The sequence below is a fragment of the Balaenoptera musculus genome, chromosome 19 (genome assembly GCF_009873245.2).
Source record: "Balaenoptera musculus isolate JJ_BM4_2016_0621 chromosome 19, mBalMus1.pri.v3, whole genome shotgun sequence".
NCBI classification, from domain to species: Eukaryota; Metazoa; Chordata; class Mammalia; order Artiodactyla; family Balaenopteridae; genus Balaenoptera; species Balaenoptera musculus.
The window spans coordinates 19,117,457-19,139,354 of NC_045803.1; the positions used below are offsets into that span (position 1 = coordinate 19,117,457).

The 21,898-nt window shown below is 41.7% G+C and overlaps 1 protein-coding gene across 3 annotated transcripts in view; it reads left to right on the forward strand.

Annotated features, from left to right (window-relative positions):
- CEP89 (centrosomal protein 89) overlaps positions 1-21,898 on the forward strand; it is a 77,105-nt gene that overhangs the window by 33,034 nt on the left and 22,173 nt on the right. For all 3 annotated transcript variants that reach the window (XM_036834431.1, XM_036834430.1, XM_036834432.1), the window contains exons 10-14: positions 5,446-5,496; positions 5,661-5,744; positions 7,758-7,861; positions 10,750-10,865; positions 12,607-12,787. In XM_036834431.1, the coding sequence (XP_036690326.1) occupies positions 5,446-5,496; positions 5,661-5,744; positions 7,758-7,861; positions 10,750-10,865; positions 12,607-12,787 (536 nt within the window). The remainder of the gene's footprint in view (positions 1-5,445; positions 5,497-5,660; positions 5,745-7,757; positions 7,862-10,749; positions 10,866-12,606; positions 12,788-21,898) is intronic.

A 21,898-nucleotide genomic window follows, 5' to 3' on the forward strand; every position in this document is an offset into this window, starting at 1 on the left:
GAATCCATGGTTGGTTGAATCTGCAGGTGTAGAACTGTGGATCTGGAGAGCCAACTGTGGGACTTGAGCATCTGCAGATTTTGGTATCCACAGCCAGTCCTAGAACCAGTTCTCCACAGATACTGAGGGATGACTGTATATTGAAAGGATCAAACACCACGATCAGGGACTATTTATTCATGGGATACAAGGATGGTTCAACATCTGCAAATTAGTCAGTACAGTAAGTCCCCTATATATGAAAGAGTTCCGTTCCAAGAGCGCATTTGTAAGTCCAATTTGTTCCTAAGTCCAACAAAGTTAGCCTAGGTACCCAACTAACACAATTGGCTATATAGTACTGTACCATACTAGGTTTATAATACTTTTCACACAATATGTAAAAAACAAGCACAAAAAATAAAACATTTTTAATCTTACGATATAGTAAGATTACAGTACAGTAGCACAGTACAACAGCTGGCATACAGGGGTTGGCATGGAGTGAATAGGCAAGAAGAGTTACTGACTGGAGGAGGGAGAGGAGGTGGGAGATGGTAGAGCTGAAGGATCAACAGCAATAGGAGACAGAGGGCAAGCTGCAGTTTCACTCATGCCTGATGTTGATGGAGCACATGTTTGCATCTTTGAAAGTTTGCAACTTGAAGGTGTGTATGTAGGGGACTTACTGTATAATACACCATATTAACAAAATTAAGAGTAAAACCTGTGATCATCTCAATAGATGCAGAAAATTTTGACAAAAATTCAACATATTGTCATGATAAAAACTCTCAACAAACCGGGTGTAGAAGGACCATACTGCAACATAGTAATAGGCCATATATGACAAGCCTGCATCTAAAGCTGAAACCTTCAGGGGCAACACAAGGATGTCCACTCTTACCAGTTTTATTCAACAGAATACTAGAAGTCCAAGCCAGAGCAATTAGGCAAGAAAGATATAAAAAGCATCCAGATTGGAAAGGAAGAAGTAAAATTGCCTCTATTTGCTGATGACAATGAAATTATATATAGAAAACCCTAAAGGCTCCACCAAAAAACTGTTATAACTAATAAATGAATTCAGTAAATTTGCAGGATACACAATTAATATGCAAAAATCAGTTGTGTTTCTATACACTAACAAAAAACTATTGGAAAGAGAAATTAAGGAAACAATCCCATTTATAGTGGCATCAAAAAGAATAAAACACTTAGGAATAAATTTACTAAGGAGATGAAACATGTACACTTGATCTTAGCCAAAAGGCTGAGAAGCGATAAGGAGGTGAAACATATGTACACCAAAAACTATAAAACATTGATGAAAGAAATTGAAGATGATGCAAATAAATGGAAAGATATTCTGTGCTCGTGGATTGAAAGAATATTGTTACAACGTCCATGCTACCCAAAGTGACCTGCAGAGTCAGAATGATCCCTATCAAAATTCCAGTGGCATTTTTCACAGAAACAGATAAAACAATCCTAAAATTTATATGGAACCACAAAAGACCTCAAATATTTAAAGTAGACTCGAGAAAGAAAAACAAAGCTGGAGATATCACACCTCCTGATTTCAAGCTATATTACAAAGAAATAGTAATCAAAACAGTGTACTGTTGGCATGAAAACAGACACATAGATCAATGGAACAGAACTGAGAGCCCAGATATAAACGCATGTATATACGGTCAACAAAGGAGCCAAGAATATACTATGGGGAAAGGATAGTCTCTTTAGTAAATGATGCTGGGAAAACTGAATATCCACTTGCAAAAGAATGAAACTGGACCCCTGTTGTACACCATACACAAAAATCAACTCAAAATGAATTAAGGACTTGAATGTAAGACCTGAATTATAAAACTCCTTGGTCTTGGCATTGATTTTTTGGACTTGATACCAGAAGCAAAGACAACAAAAACAAAAATAAATAAATGGACTACATCAAAACTAAAAAAGCTTTTGCAAAGGGAACTATCAACAAAATGAAAAGGCAACCTATGGAATGGGAGTAAATATTTGCAAACCACATGTCCAATAAAGGGTTACTATCCAAACTGTACAAGGAACTCATACAACTCAATAGCACAAAAACAAATAACCCAATTTGAAAATGGGCAAAGGATCTGAATAGACATTTTTCCAAAGAAGACATACAGATGGCCAACAGGTATATGAAAAGGTGCTCAACGTCACTAATCATCAGGAAAATGCAACTTATAACCACAATGAGATATCACCTCATACCTGTTAGCATGTCTTTTTTTAAAAAAGATAGAAATTCTGGTGAGGGTGTGAAGAAAAGGGAACCCTTGTACACTATTGGTGAGAATGTAAGTTGGTGCAGCCACTATAAAAAACAGTATGGAGGTTCCTCAAGTAATTAAAAATGGAACTACCATACCATTCAGCAATCCCACTTCTGGGTATATATCTAAAGGAAATGAAATCACTATCTTGAAGAGATATCTATACTCCCATGTTCATTGCAGCATTATTTATGATAGCCAAGGTGTGAAAACCACTTGTGTGTCTGTCAGGATGAATGGATAAAGAAAATGTGGTATATGTCACATGTTTTATATATATATATATATATATATATACATACACACATATACATATATATATACATATATATAAAAAACATATGACATACAGTGGAATATTATTCATCCTTAAAGAACAAGGCAGTTCTGTCACTTGCAACATGGGTGAACATGGTGGGTATTATTCTAAGTGAAATAAGCCAGATAAAGGACAATACTGCTTGGTGTCACTTATATGTGGAATCTTAAAAAAAGAAGTCGAACTCATAGAAACACAGAGTAGAATGGTGACTGTCATGGGCCGGGGACGTGGGAGAAATAGGGAGAGGCAAGTAAAAGGGTACAAACTTTCAGGTATAAGGTGAGTGAGATCTGAGGATCTAATGTATAACATGGTGACTATAGTTGATAATACTGTACTGTATAGTTGAAACTTGCTGAGAGAGTAGAACTTGTGTTCTCTCCCCACAAAATGGTAAATATGCGGGGTGATGGGTGTGTAATTAACTTGGAGGTGGAGATCCTTTCACAGTGTATGTGTATATAAAGAGAGAAGACAGACTAGGTTTTACTTTAGAAGCAGGACTGCAGAATTCAATTTGACAGACTCTCACTGAGCAAACCACTACGCTATTTTTTGAGGTTCTGAAGCAAACCTCAAAATTGTGAGGAACAAACAAGAGGGGCCAGCAGCTCAGGTCTGTGCCCTGGAGGCTCATGTGGTGTGAGGGTTGTGTGGGGCTGGAGGCGCGGGTGGGGTTGTCCAGGACGCCCAGCTCACTGGCTCCTACTGGGATCAGGGTTGGGGGGGGAGCCAGGTGTGCACGGTGTTGTCACGTGGCTCCTGGGAGTTCCGGGCAGCTTTATGGGCTGCTTTCTTTCTTTTGAAGTAGGACTTAGGTTTAAAAATTTTTAAATCTCAGTTTTGAGATATATTCACATACCATCTAATTCACCCATTTTAAAGTATACAATTCAGTGATTTTTAGTGTATTCACAGAACTGTTGCAACCGTTACCACAATCAATTTTAGAAACATTTTCATCACAGCAAGAAAAACTCAAACAAGAAATCTCACACTGTTAGTGGTCACTACCCCCCTTCTTTCCCACCACCCACATTGGCCCTGGCAACCACTACTTTCTGTCTCTGTGGATATGCCTGTTCTGAATGTTTTATATAACTGGAATCATACAATAGGTGGTCTTTTGTCGCTGACTTCTTTCACCTAACATAATGTTAACTTTTTTTTTATTTAACAAAAATATTAAAGTTCCTGGGGTCCTAGGATCCAAAACAGTCTTCCTAGGCCAGGGCCTTCTGCAGGGCTGTGGGCAAGCCAGTTCTCTTTCAGAAGGTTGTGGGCAGGCAGGCCCAGTGACTGGCTGTTGCCCTCACCCGCCCCCCCAAAATGTGCACACCATTCTACCCTTTGCGGCCCCCGTCCTCCATGACAGTCTCCCCTGATGCCTCCAGCCAGAGGTGATCTCTGTCTCCAACCATTGCAGGCTTCTGTTTGTACCACTCTCAAGGCACGTTCTGCCCTGTGCTATGTGAGAAGACCCATCTCTGTGTGGAACCAAAAACAATCCTTGTAAACAGTGAAATGTGCTGTAACGCCCACAGTGGCTTAGTGAGCTTTCAGTGTTTGCTGAATGAATCATGAAAATTTTTGTTGAATAAGGAATTATGCCATCAGGGCCATTGCTTCTGGCCCTGATGGAATTACTGCTCCCAGCTTTGGCCTCTTACTGTAAACAACTAGAAAACCAGGCAGAATAAATAATACAACTCTTTACAGACATCAGACAGCAGCAGGCAGCATGTGATCATGGGGAGAAGGGGGATAAACAGATGAGCCTTATGAGCACATTGCTTTCTGCTTGGAGGCGCTCTTTGCGACTAACAGCGCAGGGTGCAGCAACGCAGGCAGAGTACAGCAGTCTGAACTGAAGAGACAGGTCAGATTTGGGGAAGCAGAGGAGACTAGGATTTGCGGGGCAGGAACACCAGATGAGGAGGCAGCCATGGCAAGAGCTACATAAATCCACATGGGTTTCCTGGCAGTCCTCTGTTGAACACTAACCTGCCACATGTACAGGATGAAAACTCTGTGAGGCCAGGCAGAAAGAAAACAAGTTCAGGGAGCTGTGAGCTAAAAATAATCAGCACCTGGAGACCTTTGGGTTCTGACGAGCCACCGGGGGAGACCTTGGTGAACACCGCAGCGTTGAGTGAGGAGCCCAGACGGGCCATGCCTTAGCAGTATGGCTAAACCGCCTTTCGGTAGAGACCCACCCAGCCAGGGTAAAGAGATGAGCCTCAAAAGCATCGTCTTTGTGCGTAACTTAAGAGCCTACAAGAGAAAAGAACACAAAACACTCTAAAAGAAGACAACAAAATCTAGACACTCAACGACATAACGCTGGAAAAGTTTTATTGGCATCCAATAAAAAATTATTAGATATGTTCCACATTTTAAAATACTGAAAAGTTTTGACAACGAAATGCAACATGTAATCCTGGATTGGATTCTTGACCAGAAAAGGACATCAGTGGGAAAATAGGCAAAATTTCAATATAGTCTATAGATTAGAATAGAGTATCGCATCAGTCTTGATCTCCTGATTTTTATGATGGTACTGTGGTCAAATAGATGAATGCTTTTGCTTTTAGGAAATATACATTGAAGTATTTAGAGGAAAAGGAGCATTATGTCTGTAAATTACTCTCAAACACTTCAGATAATTATATACATATAAATATATACACAAATATATCAATTTATATAGACACACACACAAGATTCCTAGATAGCTGATGCCCAGTCTAGGTTAAGAATAGCTAAGACTTGATATTTCAGAGGAAGTGTAATTTAATTTGTCTTCACCATGTGTTTTGTTTTTAGAGTTTAAATATTGAAGGCCTCCCATCAAAGGGCCCTATACCGCCCTGGCTGGTAAGTGAAAGTTATTTAATTTCAGGCCCATATTTTCTGGGCTATAATTGAATAGCTGTTACAAACCATTCCAAATGAAGTAAATTTTCTTTCCTTTTTAAAGATGTGCTGATTGTGTTTAGATGTAAGAAAGATATTAACCTTCTTTACTCCATTATGTTCAGGTGGATACAAAGTACCTGTCCCCCTTGTTGCTGGCCTATGAAGACAGAATGAAAGAGAAGGACGAGCTCAATGCCAGCCTTCAGGTAGGTGGGCAAAAGTCTCAGAAGAACAAGGTTTGTGAAAAAGAAGACCGATTCAAACTTGGAAGCAACATTTTGAAGACAGGTATAGCCAACATCTAGCAGGTACTCAAGTGTTTGTTAAAAGAAGGAAAGGAGGAAGAGGGGAGTGTAGCAGGGTGGGGACGGGGAGAAGGAAGAGGGAAGGCGGGAGAGAGTGATGGGCGGAGCAGGAGGGGTGGGTTGGGATTGATGGGAGAAGTATGGAGGGATGGGGTGGTGCTGCATTGGAAGCCGTGATTTGCCAGACTGGCAGCCCCACGTGGGCTGGGATCTTGGGGTGCGGAGAAGGCAGCAGTGGGAGGTGCTACTTTCCTGGTCCTGTGCAGCTGCAAACAGCACTGGTAAAAGGGACATTTGGGCAGACAAGGAAGGTAGAAGACCGGGGATGTTTTAGGCAGACTTAGATGCTTCTTAATTCTATGAAGAGCTGACCCCCAGGAAGTCTAATTACTGAGCTGTCGGTAATGGTGGGGAAGTGAGATTTTTCTTTGTTTCTGCCGTGTTCGCTCTTTTCCATGGGAATGGCTCCTGGAGCAGAGTTCATTCTAATTATACAGGAAACCAAGGCTGTGCAGGTGTTATAGATACGTCCCATGCCTTTCCGTGCTGCGAACCTCTATGTTCCTTATTTAAGTGACCAAAGAGATCTCTGGAATTGGAGGGATCCAGGGAGAAAAGAGTTGGTATTTCTGGGATCCCTGATTGGAAGGGTCTGTTAAGAGTCACCCAGCCTGTTCTTGTTCTGCTGTCCCATGTACATGGCCCATGTAATGCAGTTGTGAACCTTTTCTCCTAGACTTTCTGTTGGACACTTAATTTTTTAAGAGGGCAAATTAATCTTGTATAATTGGTTAAGTATCAATCCAAATAATAAAAATACTTATTTAGTGCTCCTTCTAAAATAGGGTTTGGGAAACATTTTCTGTAAACATTTACTTAGTATCAGTTTTAGGCTTTGGGGGCCATGGAGTCTCTATTTGTAGCTACTCAGCTCTGCTACTGTAGCATGAAAGCGGCTGCAGAGCAGGTGTGAACGAATGGGTGTGGCTATGTTCCAATAAAACTTTATTGACAATACAGGGGGCCGGCCTGTGGGCTGTAGTTTGCCCCACCCATGTTCTGAAAAAGGGCCAGTGGACTGCTAGAAATTAGGGAGTGCGTTTGGGCAGAAAGGTGAGAGAAAGAGAAGTTGCTTGGCATTGTTGCTTTTTATAAGCATAAATGTCTGCTAGCTGGGAGAAGAATATTTAGAAGCATCCCAGAATAAATATTAGCACCTAAGATTCTCACCAAAAGACAGCACACGATACTGAAGCTGGCCAAGGGCTAGCTGAGAAAAGTCATGATGGAGGCCACCCAGCATGAGTGCCACAAACACAGACCGTTAGCAGTCGAAAACAGACCAAGCAACAGTCCTCATGTGGGGGCCAATGAGTGATGAAGCTGGACTGACTGATGGCTTTAAGTAAGGGAGACTTTCTCGTGATTGTAATGGGGCAAAATTATGAGACTCCAACGCCTGCACTAAGCCCTTCCCCACCAAAATGGGCTTTAGTTAGGAGGAAAAATTCTTATTTTTATCTAAAAAGCTCCAATTTATCCTCCGAAGTCTTTAAACAAAGAAAAAACTATGGCATTTATAGGCATCTCTGCCTTTTTTATTCCCCTTTTTATCTTTTCAAATATTTGGCAGTTATAGAAAAATGTTATCAAGTTAGGAATCGAATATTTAAAACCTGAGGTGCTTTGTCCCTTGTTCTCTGCATGGCAGCTGTCTCTTGTGTTTTCTCGCTAGACCGTGAGCCCCTCGAGGGCAGGCACTTGGTGCTGGTACCAAGTTTAAGGCTGCAGGTACTATGAGACTTTGCTTAAAAGCTATTAACATTTGATTTTAGCCACAGCGACAGCATTAGAACTAAGAAATACAGAGGTGAATGTATGTGTGTGTTACAGTTTACATAAATGTTGTTTCAGGAGGAAATGAGAACGTTTAAGATGAGAGTCCAAGAAGTGGTGAAAGAAAATGAAGAATTGCACCAAGAGCTGAATAAGAATAGCGTTGTCACCAGTGAGGAATGGCAAGTGGTGTTGTGTTTCTGGTATTTTGCTAATTAGAAAAAGAAAAGATAATAGGAATAAACTTTATTAAATTGTCAAATATATATGTATTTTAACGAAGACATTTTAATGGAGAGTTTCTAAGAAACTAATAAGGTGTAGTGAAAACTAGTAAATTATTCTAAACTTGTATTTTAAAGACTACTTTAAAAATTCTAAATAGGTTTATATATATATATATATAAATATATATTTGCTGTCTCCATTTTTATCTTCTGAGGTTGTATTTTTCTAGGGCACTTTTCCCATCCCAAACCCGTTGAGTCACATCCTTTCTTAGACCCCTCTGATGGCTCCCAGGGCTTTAGGACAGACAGTTCAGGATGAGGCCCTGCACTCCCAGCTCCCACTTGCCCTGCCCCTTCCATTCCCAGACAGCTGAGTGCTGCCTCACTTCCAGCCTGTTCCTGATGCCCTTCCCTCCCGCCGGAACACCCCTTTCTGCCCTCCTGTACATCCGTTAGGGCCCTGCTCAAATGGTGCTAGTCAGTAGCTTCTCCCTGAAGGCAGAGTGAATTGTTCCTTTGTCTCAGTTTCTGACTTGGCCCTAAACACACGCCCTGTCCTGGTACCTGCCATGCTGTGCCTACCTATGTGGCTTCACACCTGTCTCCCTCTTCTCCTTTGGGAGCATCGCAAGGGCAGGGCCGTGTCCTGTTCATCTAGCACAGCAGCAACAGATGCCTGTTCAGTGCATTTGAGAAAGTAAATGTCTTCAAAAGTCTAAAGGCAATACCCAAGCAGGACCAAGAAAGCAAAAGCTGTTCAGGTATATCTTTTTGCCTTGGGTAGGTATGTTATAGTTAATATTTTTTTAATGTCTTAACATCCCTGAAAAAAATTAAATATTTTCCATATGTGATATACAGAAATTTGGAATTGAGTCACAGCATTCTTAGCATTAGGGTGGGTTTCTGCCTGATTTTATGGCACTGATGTGTCAGCTGGGACTGGTTGGGCAGCTACTGGATTTCTGTTGTACTGTGGCTTCCCCAGTTGAACTTGATTTTCTTCTGTCAGGGTTCCTAGTGTGTCTCCCTCAAACCCTCCTTGAATAGTGCCCTAGAAAGCAGGTCAGTTGGGCTGCTTCCAGGAGCCCTCTCCCAAACCCTCAGATTTCTTTCTCTAACCTTGTGTATAGCGGTAAGTCAAACCTGTTTACTCTCATTACGGTTAAAAACAAATAAATAAATAAAAGAAGGAAAGAAAGGCAAGACCCACTTTTGAAATCCGCATGCCCACTATCTTCCCCAGTCCTGTTTATAAGACTTCGAAATTTGCGTCCTGCTCTAGTTCTGGTGGCCTGTGGCACAGGGCTGGGGCGCAGAAAGCTGTTAGTCCTGCACAGGGCCTGTTGAGGCCCTGCGGCCGGCCTCCCCCTACTCTGAATTCACTGTCCTCCAGCTGGGGCAGGACCGGGGCCTCGCACTCTGTAGGCAGGTCTGCCGCCACCGCGAAGCCCGTCCCAGTCGTGCCCTCGCCTGCCCCGCCTTGGCTGCTGCTCTCTGTGCCTGCGCGGGCGTGAGGCGCAGTGCATCCCCGTCCGATGCTCGGGCACGCTGACCTCACACGTCAGCAGAGTCTTCCTCCTTAGTTTCAGATAATTTCTCCATGAACTTCTGGGCTGCAACTAAACTCTACATCTCTTTCCCTAACTGCCTCTGACCAGCTGGGTAACCTCATGCTTAATGGACCTCAGTTTCTTTACCTATAAAATGGGAAGGAGCATTAAACTAAATTTGAGGTTTTGACCTTTTTTTTTTTAGGAATGGGAGATCCCTTTCATTTAAAAAAGAAAGAAAAGGTGGAAGGGAGGGGGGAAGGGAAGGAAAGAAGGAGGAAAGAGGTAGGGAAAGAAGGAAAGAAGGGGGAAGTAAGGAAGGAGGAAGGGAGGGAGGGAGGAAGTCTGATAAGAAAGTCCAGAGTGGAGCTGCTGTGTTTGAGGCAGGCATGAGGAGGCTGGAGCGGCCCCGCCTAGGGGAGCTCCACTGCGGTACAGCGTGGGGCCTCCTCCACACCACCGGTGGGGCAGCTGGTAGGGACGCCTCCAGGTGCCAAGGAGCTAGTGCGCAGCCTCTGTTGAGGGAGGTCATCACTAGCGCTGGACTCCTTTCCTCTTTTCTCCCTCCTTCCTCCACCTCACTTTTTTGAGTCTAAAGTGGAAAGTTGAGATAATTTACTGGTTTACCATGTACTTCGGGTGGTAAACATTTAACTAGATGATTTCTAAGATCCCTTTAGCTCATTCTCACTGGATTTTGCGATCATGAGGTTGAGCTGAGCTGGGATTTACTTTGCACCAACTGTCAGGATAGGGTTTGCGCATGTGAAATTCAACCTGGGGGTCTTAGTACAGTTTAAGAACTCGTACAAGGGCTTTTAACAAAGTCATTGTCTTTTGGCAAATATGCTACCGAGTACAAGCGAACATATTGTGCTTAAAATGGGAACTTTCTAAATTCTTTAAAAATATTTCATACTGGCTTCAAAATAATCCACTGGGTGGGGGGATTAGAGGTTTATATAGATGAAGCAAAACTGGCCATTTGATAATTGTTCAAGCGGGGCGTTTTGTACATGGGAGTTTCTATTCTATTCTTTCTACTTTTGTATATGTTTGAAATTTTACATTTTAACAAGTTACTAAAGCAGTTCGTAATTCAAACTTCATTTCTGTCCTTGCCCTCAGTTTAATGGAAGTGGCAAGACTTACTCTGTTAATAACGTGTTTAGCATTAAAACATGTCATTACCTACAACACATTTGATGCTTTCTTTTAGACTCAGGAGTGTCTCTGTAACCATTCTGCACCTGAATGTCAGTATTTAATTTTGTAAATCAATTGTAGGCGCCAGCTTCAGACTCAAGCAGAACTGGTTTTAGAGGAAAACAAGTTGTTGATAGAGCAGTTGGAGATTCAGCAAAGAAAAGCCAAGGACACGCACCAGGAGCGTCTCCAGGAAGGTGAGCGGTCTTTCCCGCGAGTGGTGGTGATGCTGAGACGTCGCCATTGTGTCATTTTACACTGGCACCCCCCCACCCCCACATGAAGACACTGGAAGTCATGTTTTTTAGAACATGTTCTTCTTTACTGAAGGACAGCCGATTATGTTGTAGCATATCCAGCCATCACCCGTGATGCACTGACTGCTTTCTCTTGGACTCCACGGTGTCGAGTTACTCTCTTTTGTAAATCAGTTGTGGATGACAGCTTTAGAGTGAGCAGAACTGAGTTTGGGGGGAAACAGTGTGCCACGCACGTAACTGGGAAAAATCGTGTGAGATGAATATTTGAAACAACACGAGGACACGTTCCCCAAAATTTGTTGAATGAGTAAATAAGTAGGAACCATTGACTCTCCAAACAGTTTCTCTGTGCTCTCGCCCTTCCTTCAGCGCTGCAGGTGCTGCTGTAGCTTAAATCTCCATCAGATCCCTTCTGTGAGGGCCTCTTCTCCCCACATGTCTCCCCCGCCCCCGCACCGCCGCCCCATCCCAGGAACCTCACAGCGTATGACAGTGGACTTTGAAGTGGCCAGACTGAGTCATTTATTCCACTTCGATTAAAACCAAAACTTATGAGCACGAAAGAGAGTGGTATTTTTTTTTTCTTTGGCTTTACTGATTTTTCTCTTCCGGTGAAGAACAATGTAGGACAGGAGGCCAAGATACAAGCTGTCTTCTGTGAGCCAGCGTGAGTCCTTTCTGTTTCCCCTTCTGCACCTGTTATTCAGTGGCTCCCCTTTCCACACCACGGAAGAGTCTGCTACCAGCCCCTGCTGTAGCTGAAGCTGCGGGGCTGGCGCTTGGCTTGTGTCTACCGACCAGGCTGGGTCTGCAGTGAGAGCAGCTCTCAATCCAGCAGGAGTTTCCTCCCCATAGACTGAGCAGGCACAGGAGTAGCTGCCTTTGTCCTGGCACTGCTTGGGGTGGAGGGGAGAGAAAACCTCAAAGATCAGAGACGACAGGGAAGTTAATTTCATATTTACTGAGCTTAATCTCAAACACAGCAGATCTAAACAGGTAGGATGATTATTTTGGCCCGTGTGATTCAGTCAGCTGCGCATGTTATTTTCCCATTTCCCAGAAACAGCTATTCATTTCGATCAACTAAATGTTTTCACAGAACAGAAGGATTTAGAGTTCTACGCTGTAATACTTCTGAGTGCTAGTTTCAGCAGATGCCCAGGAAGTGTCTTAATATTACATATTTCCATGTCCCTTAGGATGAAAATATTTATGATTTACTTTAGATGTAGGACACTAAACATAAAAAGTTAATGAAGAAAGGGAAGAAAAACAAATTCTGCCCTTAGTTGGGCCATACTTGATGTCCTTAAAATCTTGAAAATCTTGCACTTTTAGGGACGACATCATGATGTACGCTTGTACATCTGTGTGTGACTTAAGGCTTCAGTCTTCAGAAAGTCAGTTCCTTGAAGACTGGAATCATGTCTTGTTAAATATTATATATTTAACAATAATATCAGTATATTGATCCCCAGTAAGAAAGTGTATATTTAGTGACTACTTAATATAGGGACAGTAATTGCTAAGTACAAAGCCTTTGGTATTAATTTCTAAATCGCCAGCACATTTTTTTTAAAGATCATCTTTTATAAGCTCTCACTAGTATTAGTAATCAGTAATCATGCTTTATTAGCTCTTCTGTACCAAGTCTTTATCCATCTCTTTTGTGTTTCAGTTTCTAAACTGACTAAACAGCTAATGCTTCTGGAGACTAAAACACAGAGCCAAGAAAAGGAGCTAACTAAGAGTAAGGAGCAATTGGAAACTTTAAGGACAGAATGCCAGGAACTAAAACTACAGTTGGACAGCAAAGTTGCAATAGAAGTTCACACTTCAATTGTAAATGAATTAAAAAGGTAAGGACTCAAATGTCTTTTCAAGCGTTAATGCGTCACCATGCATGTTGTTATAGGCAGGTAGGGAGAGGGTGCTCCCTCTTTTTTTGGGTCATTTAGCTACACCGGCACAGGTGTCCAAGACTAAGAATGGTAAATATTTTATTAAAGTAGAACGAGGCCGTCCTTGAGGGCTGTGGTCTACAGTTTGTGTGTATGTATATGATTTTTTCCCCTGCTGTTCCAGCCTCTCTTGTTTTTAGATCCAAAGACAATTTAAAGTAGTAGAACTGGAAATCTAGATCTCCAGTAATGGGGAACTGGTGAAATGAAAGGATAGAACCATAAAATGAAATGCAGTGCAGCCATTAAACATGATGTCACAGAAGAATATTTTTGACATTGGAAAATAACCACAATATATTTGTAAGTGAAGAGATTAGGTTACAAAACAGTATGTACAGAATGATTGCAATTTTATTTAAAAAGAAAAAAGGGGTGTGTGTGTGTGTGTGTGTGTGTGTATTAAGCTGCCCAACCATCCCAGTTTGCCTGGGACTGAGGGGTTTCCCAGGATGTGGGACTTCTCGTGTTAACGAAGATGACTGGGACGAGTTCATCACTCTCGTGTGTGTATGTCTGTCTGTGTCTGTATAATTACATATATGTATATAAAATTACTTATATACCATACGTACATAGAGAAAGGATTGGAAGAATGGAAAAATCGTAATAGAAATTTTCTTTGGCAGGTGAAATTATGGGTGTGAGTGAAATTACAGCAGTCAGTGTTCTCCAAATAAACAGCCAATAGGATATGTATATGTATATTTGGAGAGAGCGAGAGAGATTTATTTTAAGGAGCAGCTCATGCAGTTGTGAGGGCCGGCAGATCCAGACTCCATAGGGCAGCCCAGCTGCCTGGGGACTCAGGCTGGAACCTGAGACTATGTTATAGTCTTGAGGCAGAATTCTTTCTTCTTTGGGAAACCTCAGTTTTTGCTCATAAGGTCTTCAACTAATGGGATGAGGCCTGCCCATGTTATCAAGGATAATCTCCCTTACTTAAAGTCAACTGACTGAGATGTTAGCCACGTCTACAAAATACCTTCACAGAAACATCTAACGAGTATTTGACCAAACAACTGGGCACCATAGACTAGCCAAGTTGACGCATAAACTTAACTATCATAATGAGTAATGTAATGTAAATTTTCTTTGTGTTTTCTCTACTTTCCAAGTGTTCTGTTATGAATGCATATTACTTTTGTAATAGAGAAGAAATAATTTTTTAAATGGTGGGGCTTTCAGCTCAAGGTGGTTGATGCGGGGGAATAAATGAGTTAGTGCATACAAAGTGCTTAGCTTTGTGTATCAGTAAATGCTGATGATTTCAAGTACAGGAACCCAGTGTTTTGACTATACTATTGCATGCTGTCTGGGCCAGATCTGTACTTTACTTTTCTGTTCCAGTAGAGGAAGGAAATTTTTTTGAAGTCATATTCATCTTTATGATTTTGTTTTCCTCAAATACCCACTCCTGTGGCTGATTTTTTTTTTTTTATGGATGCATCATAACCACATATCCTAATAGCCCCCTAGAGGTGAGTATAAAAGGTATAAAAAATTTCTGAAGGAAGCCACTAATTGGCAATGGGAGTGAAGGCAATGGGAGATGTGGTCATTGAAGAAACAAACATGTCACCAAATCTCTTCTAAGTGGAAACTGGGTCAGGAGTGTAGTGGCTCAGAAGGCACTGGCCTGGGAGGTGTTTCCTGCTAGTCTCAGCCTGTCAGTAGTGATGCTGTCGGGTAGCAATGCCTGAAGCACCCACCTGGGCCATCCTACTTGTGGCCAGCCACCCCCTCCCACCCCAGCCCCGCCCAGGTGTTGTTTTGGCTGGGCCGGCCCTTACGGTTCTTATTCTGACTGTAAGATGCACCCCAGCAGCACCATCAGGAAACGCTGAAGAAACAAGTTTCATTCCTCACAGACAGGTCCTGGAGGGTTCACGGTGCACCTGGGGCCACACAACAAGGTCGAAGGTAGAGAGAGAGACAGCGCAGACCTGAGATTCTGCCCTTCTCGGGGTCAAGGGGGAGGTGCCTAGGGTTTCACGGGTTCCCTCTTTACTGGCGAAAGCAGGAATTTGGGTGCAGGAAGGGGGCCACTGAGGCGGTCAGCTACCTAGGTCACCCAGAGCTTTCTAAAAGGGGAACCTTATGGGTAAGACGGCCTGGCTCTTTGTCTAGTTGTGTGGCCGGCAGTATGTTTATTCGAGAAGAATGTCTTTGAAATGGGAGCCTCAGCAATCAAAAGCTTAATGTCAAGCACTTACATCACGGTCAGAAAAGCGGATTGTCAGGTTCTTACGCTACAGGAGGGAAAGCCTTTGTGCCAGCTTTTTGCTGAGAGGCTTTGGGCTCCGAGTTGACAGGTGGGGTAGGGAATAGGGGAATGAGGAGGGTGGAGGTGGGGGAGTGTTGGCCTGTTGGCGCTCTTGGAAGGGGCAGTGTTTGCTTGGAGAGGAAATCTGTAACGTGGGAAGAGGGGCATGGATTCATCAGAGACGGAACATGTGAATTCAGGGAAGTGTGCAGAGGCGGTACCAAGACCTGGTAGAAAAATAGGCAAAATAAGGAGAAGGAAACTCAGAGTGTTTTGGTCTGGGCTACTACACACAGGGGCCAAGGACACCTTGGAGCCAAGGACACCTTGGAGTTAGGCTAAAGGTGGCAGAAGGGCCTCTGGGGCTTCAGTGCACTTGCCCTCTGGTTGCCTCAGTGAGGGGGAGCCCTTCCCATGCTGCTGTCATAACAGAGGTAACGCCACATACAAAAGAGGAATTATTAACTAGCAGCAGAGTGGCTGTTGAGCTAGCTCCTACAATGGGGGTGAGTCTGAGTTAGGAAAGGGTTGTACCTCAGGCAAAGGTGAGGTCATGAAGAAAAGATTATTTGTATAAAAAAAGGTTGGGTTGAACCTGTGCTCGGTGAGCTTCTAGGTATGGTACATATGTGTTGTTCTCCTATCCTGTTGAAGGCAGTGCAGATAATAAACCCAGAGTGGCTTATCCATTTTGTCTTGCTTGTTCTACTTATTGACAACCATGCCTGGAAGGAACTGTGATGCAGGAAACGGCAGAAGCTTATCTCCCTAGTGAACTGTCCAGTTGGCTTAGACTTAGACTGGTGGTTACAACTTGAAGCTTCGATTGCTCTTTGCTTTTACTATTGCCTAGAAAGCTCGAGCTTACTCGGCTTGGGTGATGGGAGAGAAACCGGGTGTCAACCTACGTGACTAAAGAAATTTAGCAAACTCTTTTGGGGAGAGCTAAGGGTTTGCGGTGGCTAGTGGTATCTGCAAAAGGCAAGCCTTCCTTATCCTGGTTTTGGGGGGTCCTGTATCCTAAAGTGAAGCCAACTATTCGCATAACTCACCTACACAGACGGAGTCCTGGTCATCAGTCAGCGATGTGTCTGCTCAGGGAGGCGCCAGGACAGAACAGTCCCCTACTACAGTGCACACCAAATACCCAGTCTTCATCCGAAAGTAAGAACAGACGGCTAGATGTGACCAACAGCAAGGAGCATTGGGTGTAGGGGGGAAATTGCAAAGGAGAGAGACCTAGATGAGCAGAGAAACTCACTTCGAAGGAAACTGAGATAACACAGAGAACTGAGGAGAGTTTTTTGGCCGCGCCAGGCGGCTTGCGAGATCTCAGCTCCCCAACCAGGGATTGAACCCAGGCCCTTGGCAGTGAAAGCCCGGAATCCTAACCCACTAGGCTATCCGGGACCTCCCAAGGAGAGTTTAAAAGAATAAAATGCCATGGCAAAAAAAGTGTAATCACTAAATAAGAAAAATTAAAAACGATTACCAGAATTTTCAAAAAAAAATCAGTAGAAGGGCTGAAAGATAAATTTGTGGATTCACCTAGAACATCAGGAAACAAACAGTTGGGAATGGAGAGAAAAGATAACAGATGGAAGACCCATCCAAGAGGTCCAGCCTCAGATCATCAGGAATCACAGAGAGATTAAAGAAAATGGAAAGGGAGTTGAAGGGCATTTCCAGATCTCTGAAGCCGTTGATTAAAAGGACCCACAGAACCCAGAATTATCAGACAAAGACTATAAAACAACTGGTGGCTGTGTGCTTAAAGAAAGAAAAGACAAGCTCCAAATTGTCTTCAGGGAACTATAAAACATGACAATAGTGGGTTTGAAAAGGAAGAAATAGAATTTTTAGAACTGAAAAATACAAACTCAGTGGATAGGCTTAACTACAGATTAGACACAGCTGAACTGTGAAATAGTGAACTGAAATAGGTCAGAAGCAAAACTAGTTCGGGATGACATAGAGTGTTCAAAGGTTGAGGTACCACTAGATTGGAGACAAGAATCAGCATAGGGATATATTTATATCAAAAGGAGCGGTTAGAGATAGGATAGCTGAGAATCTTCCCCAACCGAAGGTGACGATACATGGTTTGTGCTAGCCCGGCCGGGACGGTTTCCTTCAGAGGAGTTCAGCGGCAGCAGGCTCTTAACAGGGGTTCTGTGGTCCCTTGAATGTTAGCTTCAGAGTGCTGGATACAAGCAAACCCTGGATGACCTAGAATTTTATTACCAGAAAAAATCCCTTTCAGAAGTGAAGTCAAATAAGGGTATTTTCCAACCCAAACTGAGTGTCACCACCAGCAGACCTGCATTAAAGGCAATTCTAAAGGAGGGTATAGAGGCATAAGTCTGGAGGAGGAAAGTAACTCAAGGTGGGACGTCTGAGAAGCAAGATGGAACTAAAATACAGTGGTAAATTTGTGGATAAATGTAAATGAACGTTGATTCTATAAACCAATAATGATAAATCTTTGGGGACTTAAAAATACATAGAATTAAAATGTACAACAAAAATAGCATATAATTAGTGAGGGTGGTAAATGGAATTTGTGTTCTGAAGTCTGTATCATTCAGAAGAGGATAAAGGTGTTGATTTTATAGTTTGAAAATATGCATGATGAAATTTCTGGGAACAGAATGTGTTTAACTTCTAAACTAGTTTAGGGAAAGAAAGAATGATTTTTTTAAAAAGTAATCCAAATGTTGTCAAGAAAAGGTAGAGCAAGTGGGAAAACAGAAAACACAAAATAAAATGTTAGATTTGCAAGCAAATATATCGGTAGTAGGGAAAGTGAAATAGAGAAAGTCATCACTCACAGGTCCTGGAGGAGGTACACAGCACTCCTCGCAGGGCCACGTGGGAGGTCAAGGCAGGTGCAGGCAGAGAGAAGCCGCAGGACCTGGGGCACATGCCTTTATTAGGGTCCGTGGGTGGAGTGCTTTGGGCTTCCTGGGCTAAGGCCAATTGGTCAATTCAAACCAGAAAAGAGCAGGGTTTTGGTAAGTTCCGAGGGGGAGAGGGGGTTCTTACCTAAAGGGCGCATGAGGGGAAGGCCCTGCGAGGTGAGGAAGGAGGGTCGTTGGGGGAGTCATATCAGGAACTTACATTGACCTGTGACTCTGCCGGCTGTTATAGGGCCTGCGCTCCAGAGCGGGGCTAGTGTCAGTTCAAGACCCCTGCAGGCCGCTTGGCCACACAAAATGGATGCCAAGGCAGCAGTATCACGGAGTAGTTTACCAAAACTCTCAACAGCCACTCTGTGTTGTCGTTAAGATATACATCTCAAACATAAGGACACAGAAAGTTCAAAAGTAAAAGGACAGAAAGAGCTATACTACTCAAACACGAACCAAAAGAAAGGTGGTAAATTATATTAACATCTGACAAGATAAATGTTAAGGTAAAGACTCCACATAACAAAGAGGATCAATTCATAGAGATAAAAGGTTCAATCCATCAAATAGATGCACCTAAAAATAAGTTCATGCCAATACATTTGGAAATTTAGATGAAATAGTCACATTCGTTGAAAAATATAACTTGTCAAAACCGACTTATAAAGAAAAAGAATACCTGAATATTCCTTTGGTCATTAAAGAAATTGAATCCAAAGATCTTCCCTTGAAGAAAACTACCGGCCTAGATACCTTCACAAGAGAGCTCTAAAAATATTCAAGGAGGAAATAATTCTAGTCTCACCTAAACACTTCTTAAAGGACAGAAAAAGAGTTAATGCTCTCTAATTCATTTTATGAGGTAAATATAACCTTGATACCAAAACCCAACAATGATGGTATAAGAAAGGAAAATTACATTTCATTTTCACTCATGAATCTAGATGTAAAAATTCTAAAAACAGTATTAGTAATAGATGTGAATTTCTTTAATGGTTCTGCTGAAAAATAAAACTACAGTAAATGTCACTCTCAGTGGTGGAATGTTGCAAGCTTTCCTATTGAGACTGGAAACAGTACAGAGATGCCCTCTGATACCATTTCTAAACAGCATAAACAACATTGGTTACTAAATGGTAGCTAGTGCACATGGCAAGAAAAAGAAAAGTTATAAAGTTTGGGAAGAAAGAAATAATAGTGTCATTATTTACAGATGATAGAATTCCAAATGTAGAAAACAGATCTACAAATAAATCATTAGAAATAATAATAGACTTTTGCACTACAGTAATCAGAGCAGCGTGTTATTGGCACAAAAATAGAAATGTGGATCGATGGAACAGAATAGAGAACCCAGAAATAAACCCACACACCTATGGTCAATTAATCTTTGACAAAGGAGGCAAGAATATACAATGGGAAAAAGACGGTCTCTTCAGCAAGTGGTGTTGGGAAAGTTGGACAGCCACATGTAAATCAGTGAAATTAGAACACACCCTCTCACCATACACAAAAATAAACTCAAAATGGCTTGAAGACTTAAACATAAGACGTGACACCGTAAAACTCCTAGAGGAGAACATAGGCAAAACATTCTCTGACGCAAATCATACCAAGGTTTTCTAAGGTCAGTCTCCCAAGGCAATAGAACTAAAAATGAAAGTAAACAAATGGGACCTAATCAAACTTACAAGCTTTAGCTCAGCAAAGGAAACCATAAACAAAATGAAAAGACAACCTACAGAATGGGAGAAGATATTTGCGAACAATGCAACCATCAAGGGCTTAATTTCCCAAATATACAAACAGCTCATACAACTCAGTAACAACAGCAACAACAAAACCCAATTGAAAAATGGGCAGAAGACCTAAAGAGACATTTCTCCAAAGAAGACATACAAATGGCTAATATCCACATGAAAAGATGCTCAACATCGCTAATTATTAAAGAAATGCAAATCAGAACTACAGTGAGGTACCACCTCATTGCTGGTCAGAATGGCCATCATTAAAAACTACAAATAGCAAATGCTGGAGAGGGTGTCGAGAAAAGAGAACCTTTCTGCAGTGTTGGTGGGAATGTAAGTTAGTGCAGCCACTGTGGAAAACAGTATGGAGGTTCCTCAGAAAATTAGAAATAGAATTACCATATGATCTAGCAGTCCCACTCCTGGGCATATATCCAGACAAAACTAGAATTCAAAAGGATTTATGCACCCCTAGGTTTACAGCGGCATTATTCACAATAGCCAAGACATGGAAACAACCTAAATGTCCATCAACAGATGAATGGATAAGGAAGATGTTGTACATATATACAGTGGAATACTACTCAGCCATAAAAAAATAACAAAATAATGCCATTTGCAGCAACATGGATGCAACTAGAAATTATCATACTAAGTAAGTCAGAAAGACGAATACTATATGATATCACTTATATGTAGAATCTAAAATATGACACAAATGAACCTATCTTATCTGTGAAACACAAACAGAATCACGGACATAGAGAATAGACTGGTGGTTGCCAAGGGGGAGGGGAGTGGGAGAGGGATGGATTGGAAGTTTGGGGTTAGCAGATGAAAACTGGTTTATATAGAATGGATAAACAACAAGGTCCTACTGCATAGCACAGGGAACTATATTCAATCCTGTGATAAACCATAATGGAAAAGAATATGAAAAAGAATGTATATACATATAACTGAGTCACTTTGCTGTACAGCAGTAATTAACAAAACATTGTAAATCAACTATGCTTCAATAAAATAAGAAATAATAATGAATTTTTGCAACGTTGGTAGAAACAAAGTCAATTTATAAAAATCGATTGTATTTCTTTGTAGGAATAAATATGTAGAAAATGATATTTTGAAAAAGACCACCCCCCCAAAAAAAGGGGGGGGAAAGAAAGAAGGAAGGGAGGAACTATCTACAAAGCGTCACAAATAGAAAGGAATAGAAAGATTCACAGTACATTTATTGGAAAAATCATTAAACTTTATTGATAATTTCACTGGGTAAAGAATTCCAAGTTGACGGGTTTTTGGTTTTGGAGTTTTTTCCCATTCAGTTTAAAGGTGTTCTCTCTAGCCTTCTGTCTTGCCTTGTGTCTAATGAAAATCTGCAGTTGTTATTATCTTTGTTCCTCTGAACAGTGATATGTCTTTTCTCTTCGGCTTCTTCTAATAATTTTCCTTTGTTGCTGGTTCTTAGCATTTACTTAGGATGTACCTTGGTGTGGTTTCTTTATGTTTATTCAGCTTTAGGTTGATTGAGCTTCTTGGGCTGTGGATGTATATTTTTCATCAGATTTGGAAATAATTTAGCTGTTATTTCTTCAATATTCTTTTCTGTTTTTCCCTCTCTCATCTCTCCTCCTGGGACCACTTGATACTGTCCCATGGGCCTCTGATGCTCCGTCCATTTCTTTTTCCTCCTCTTGTTTCTCTCTGTGCTTCAGATGGATAGTTTATATTGCTTGTCTTCAAGTTCACTAATCTTTTCTTCTGTAGTGTCTAATCTTTTTATTCTCATCCAACGTATTGTTTACCTCTTCCATTTGTTTTTTTCCATCACTAGAAGATCCATTTGAGTCTTTTTTGTATTTTTCATTTCTCTCCTCACCATGCTGTTATTCTCTATTATATGCCATCATCTCTCTGACTTCTGGATCCGTTCTGTTGATTTTTTTTTTCCCCTCTTGATCATGGACCCTATTTTATTGCTTATTCCCATGCTTGATTGGATATTGAATATTGTAGATTTTGTGTTGCTGGCTGCTAGATTTAGTGCATTGCTTTGAATAGTGTTACATTTTGTTCTAGTGCA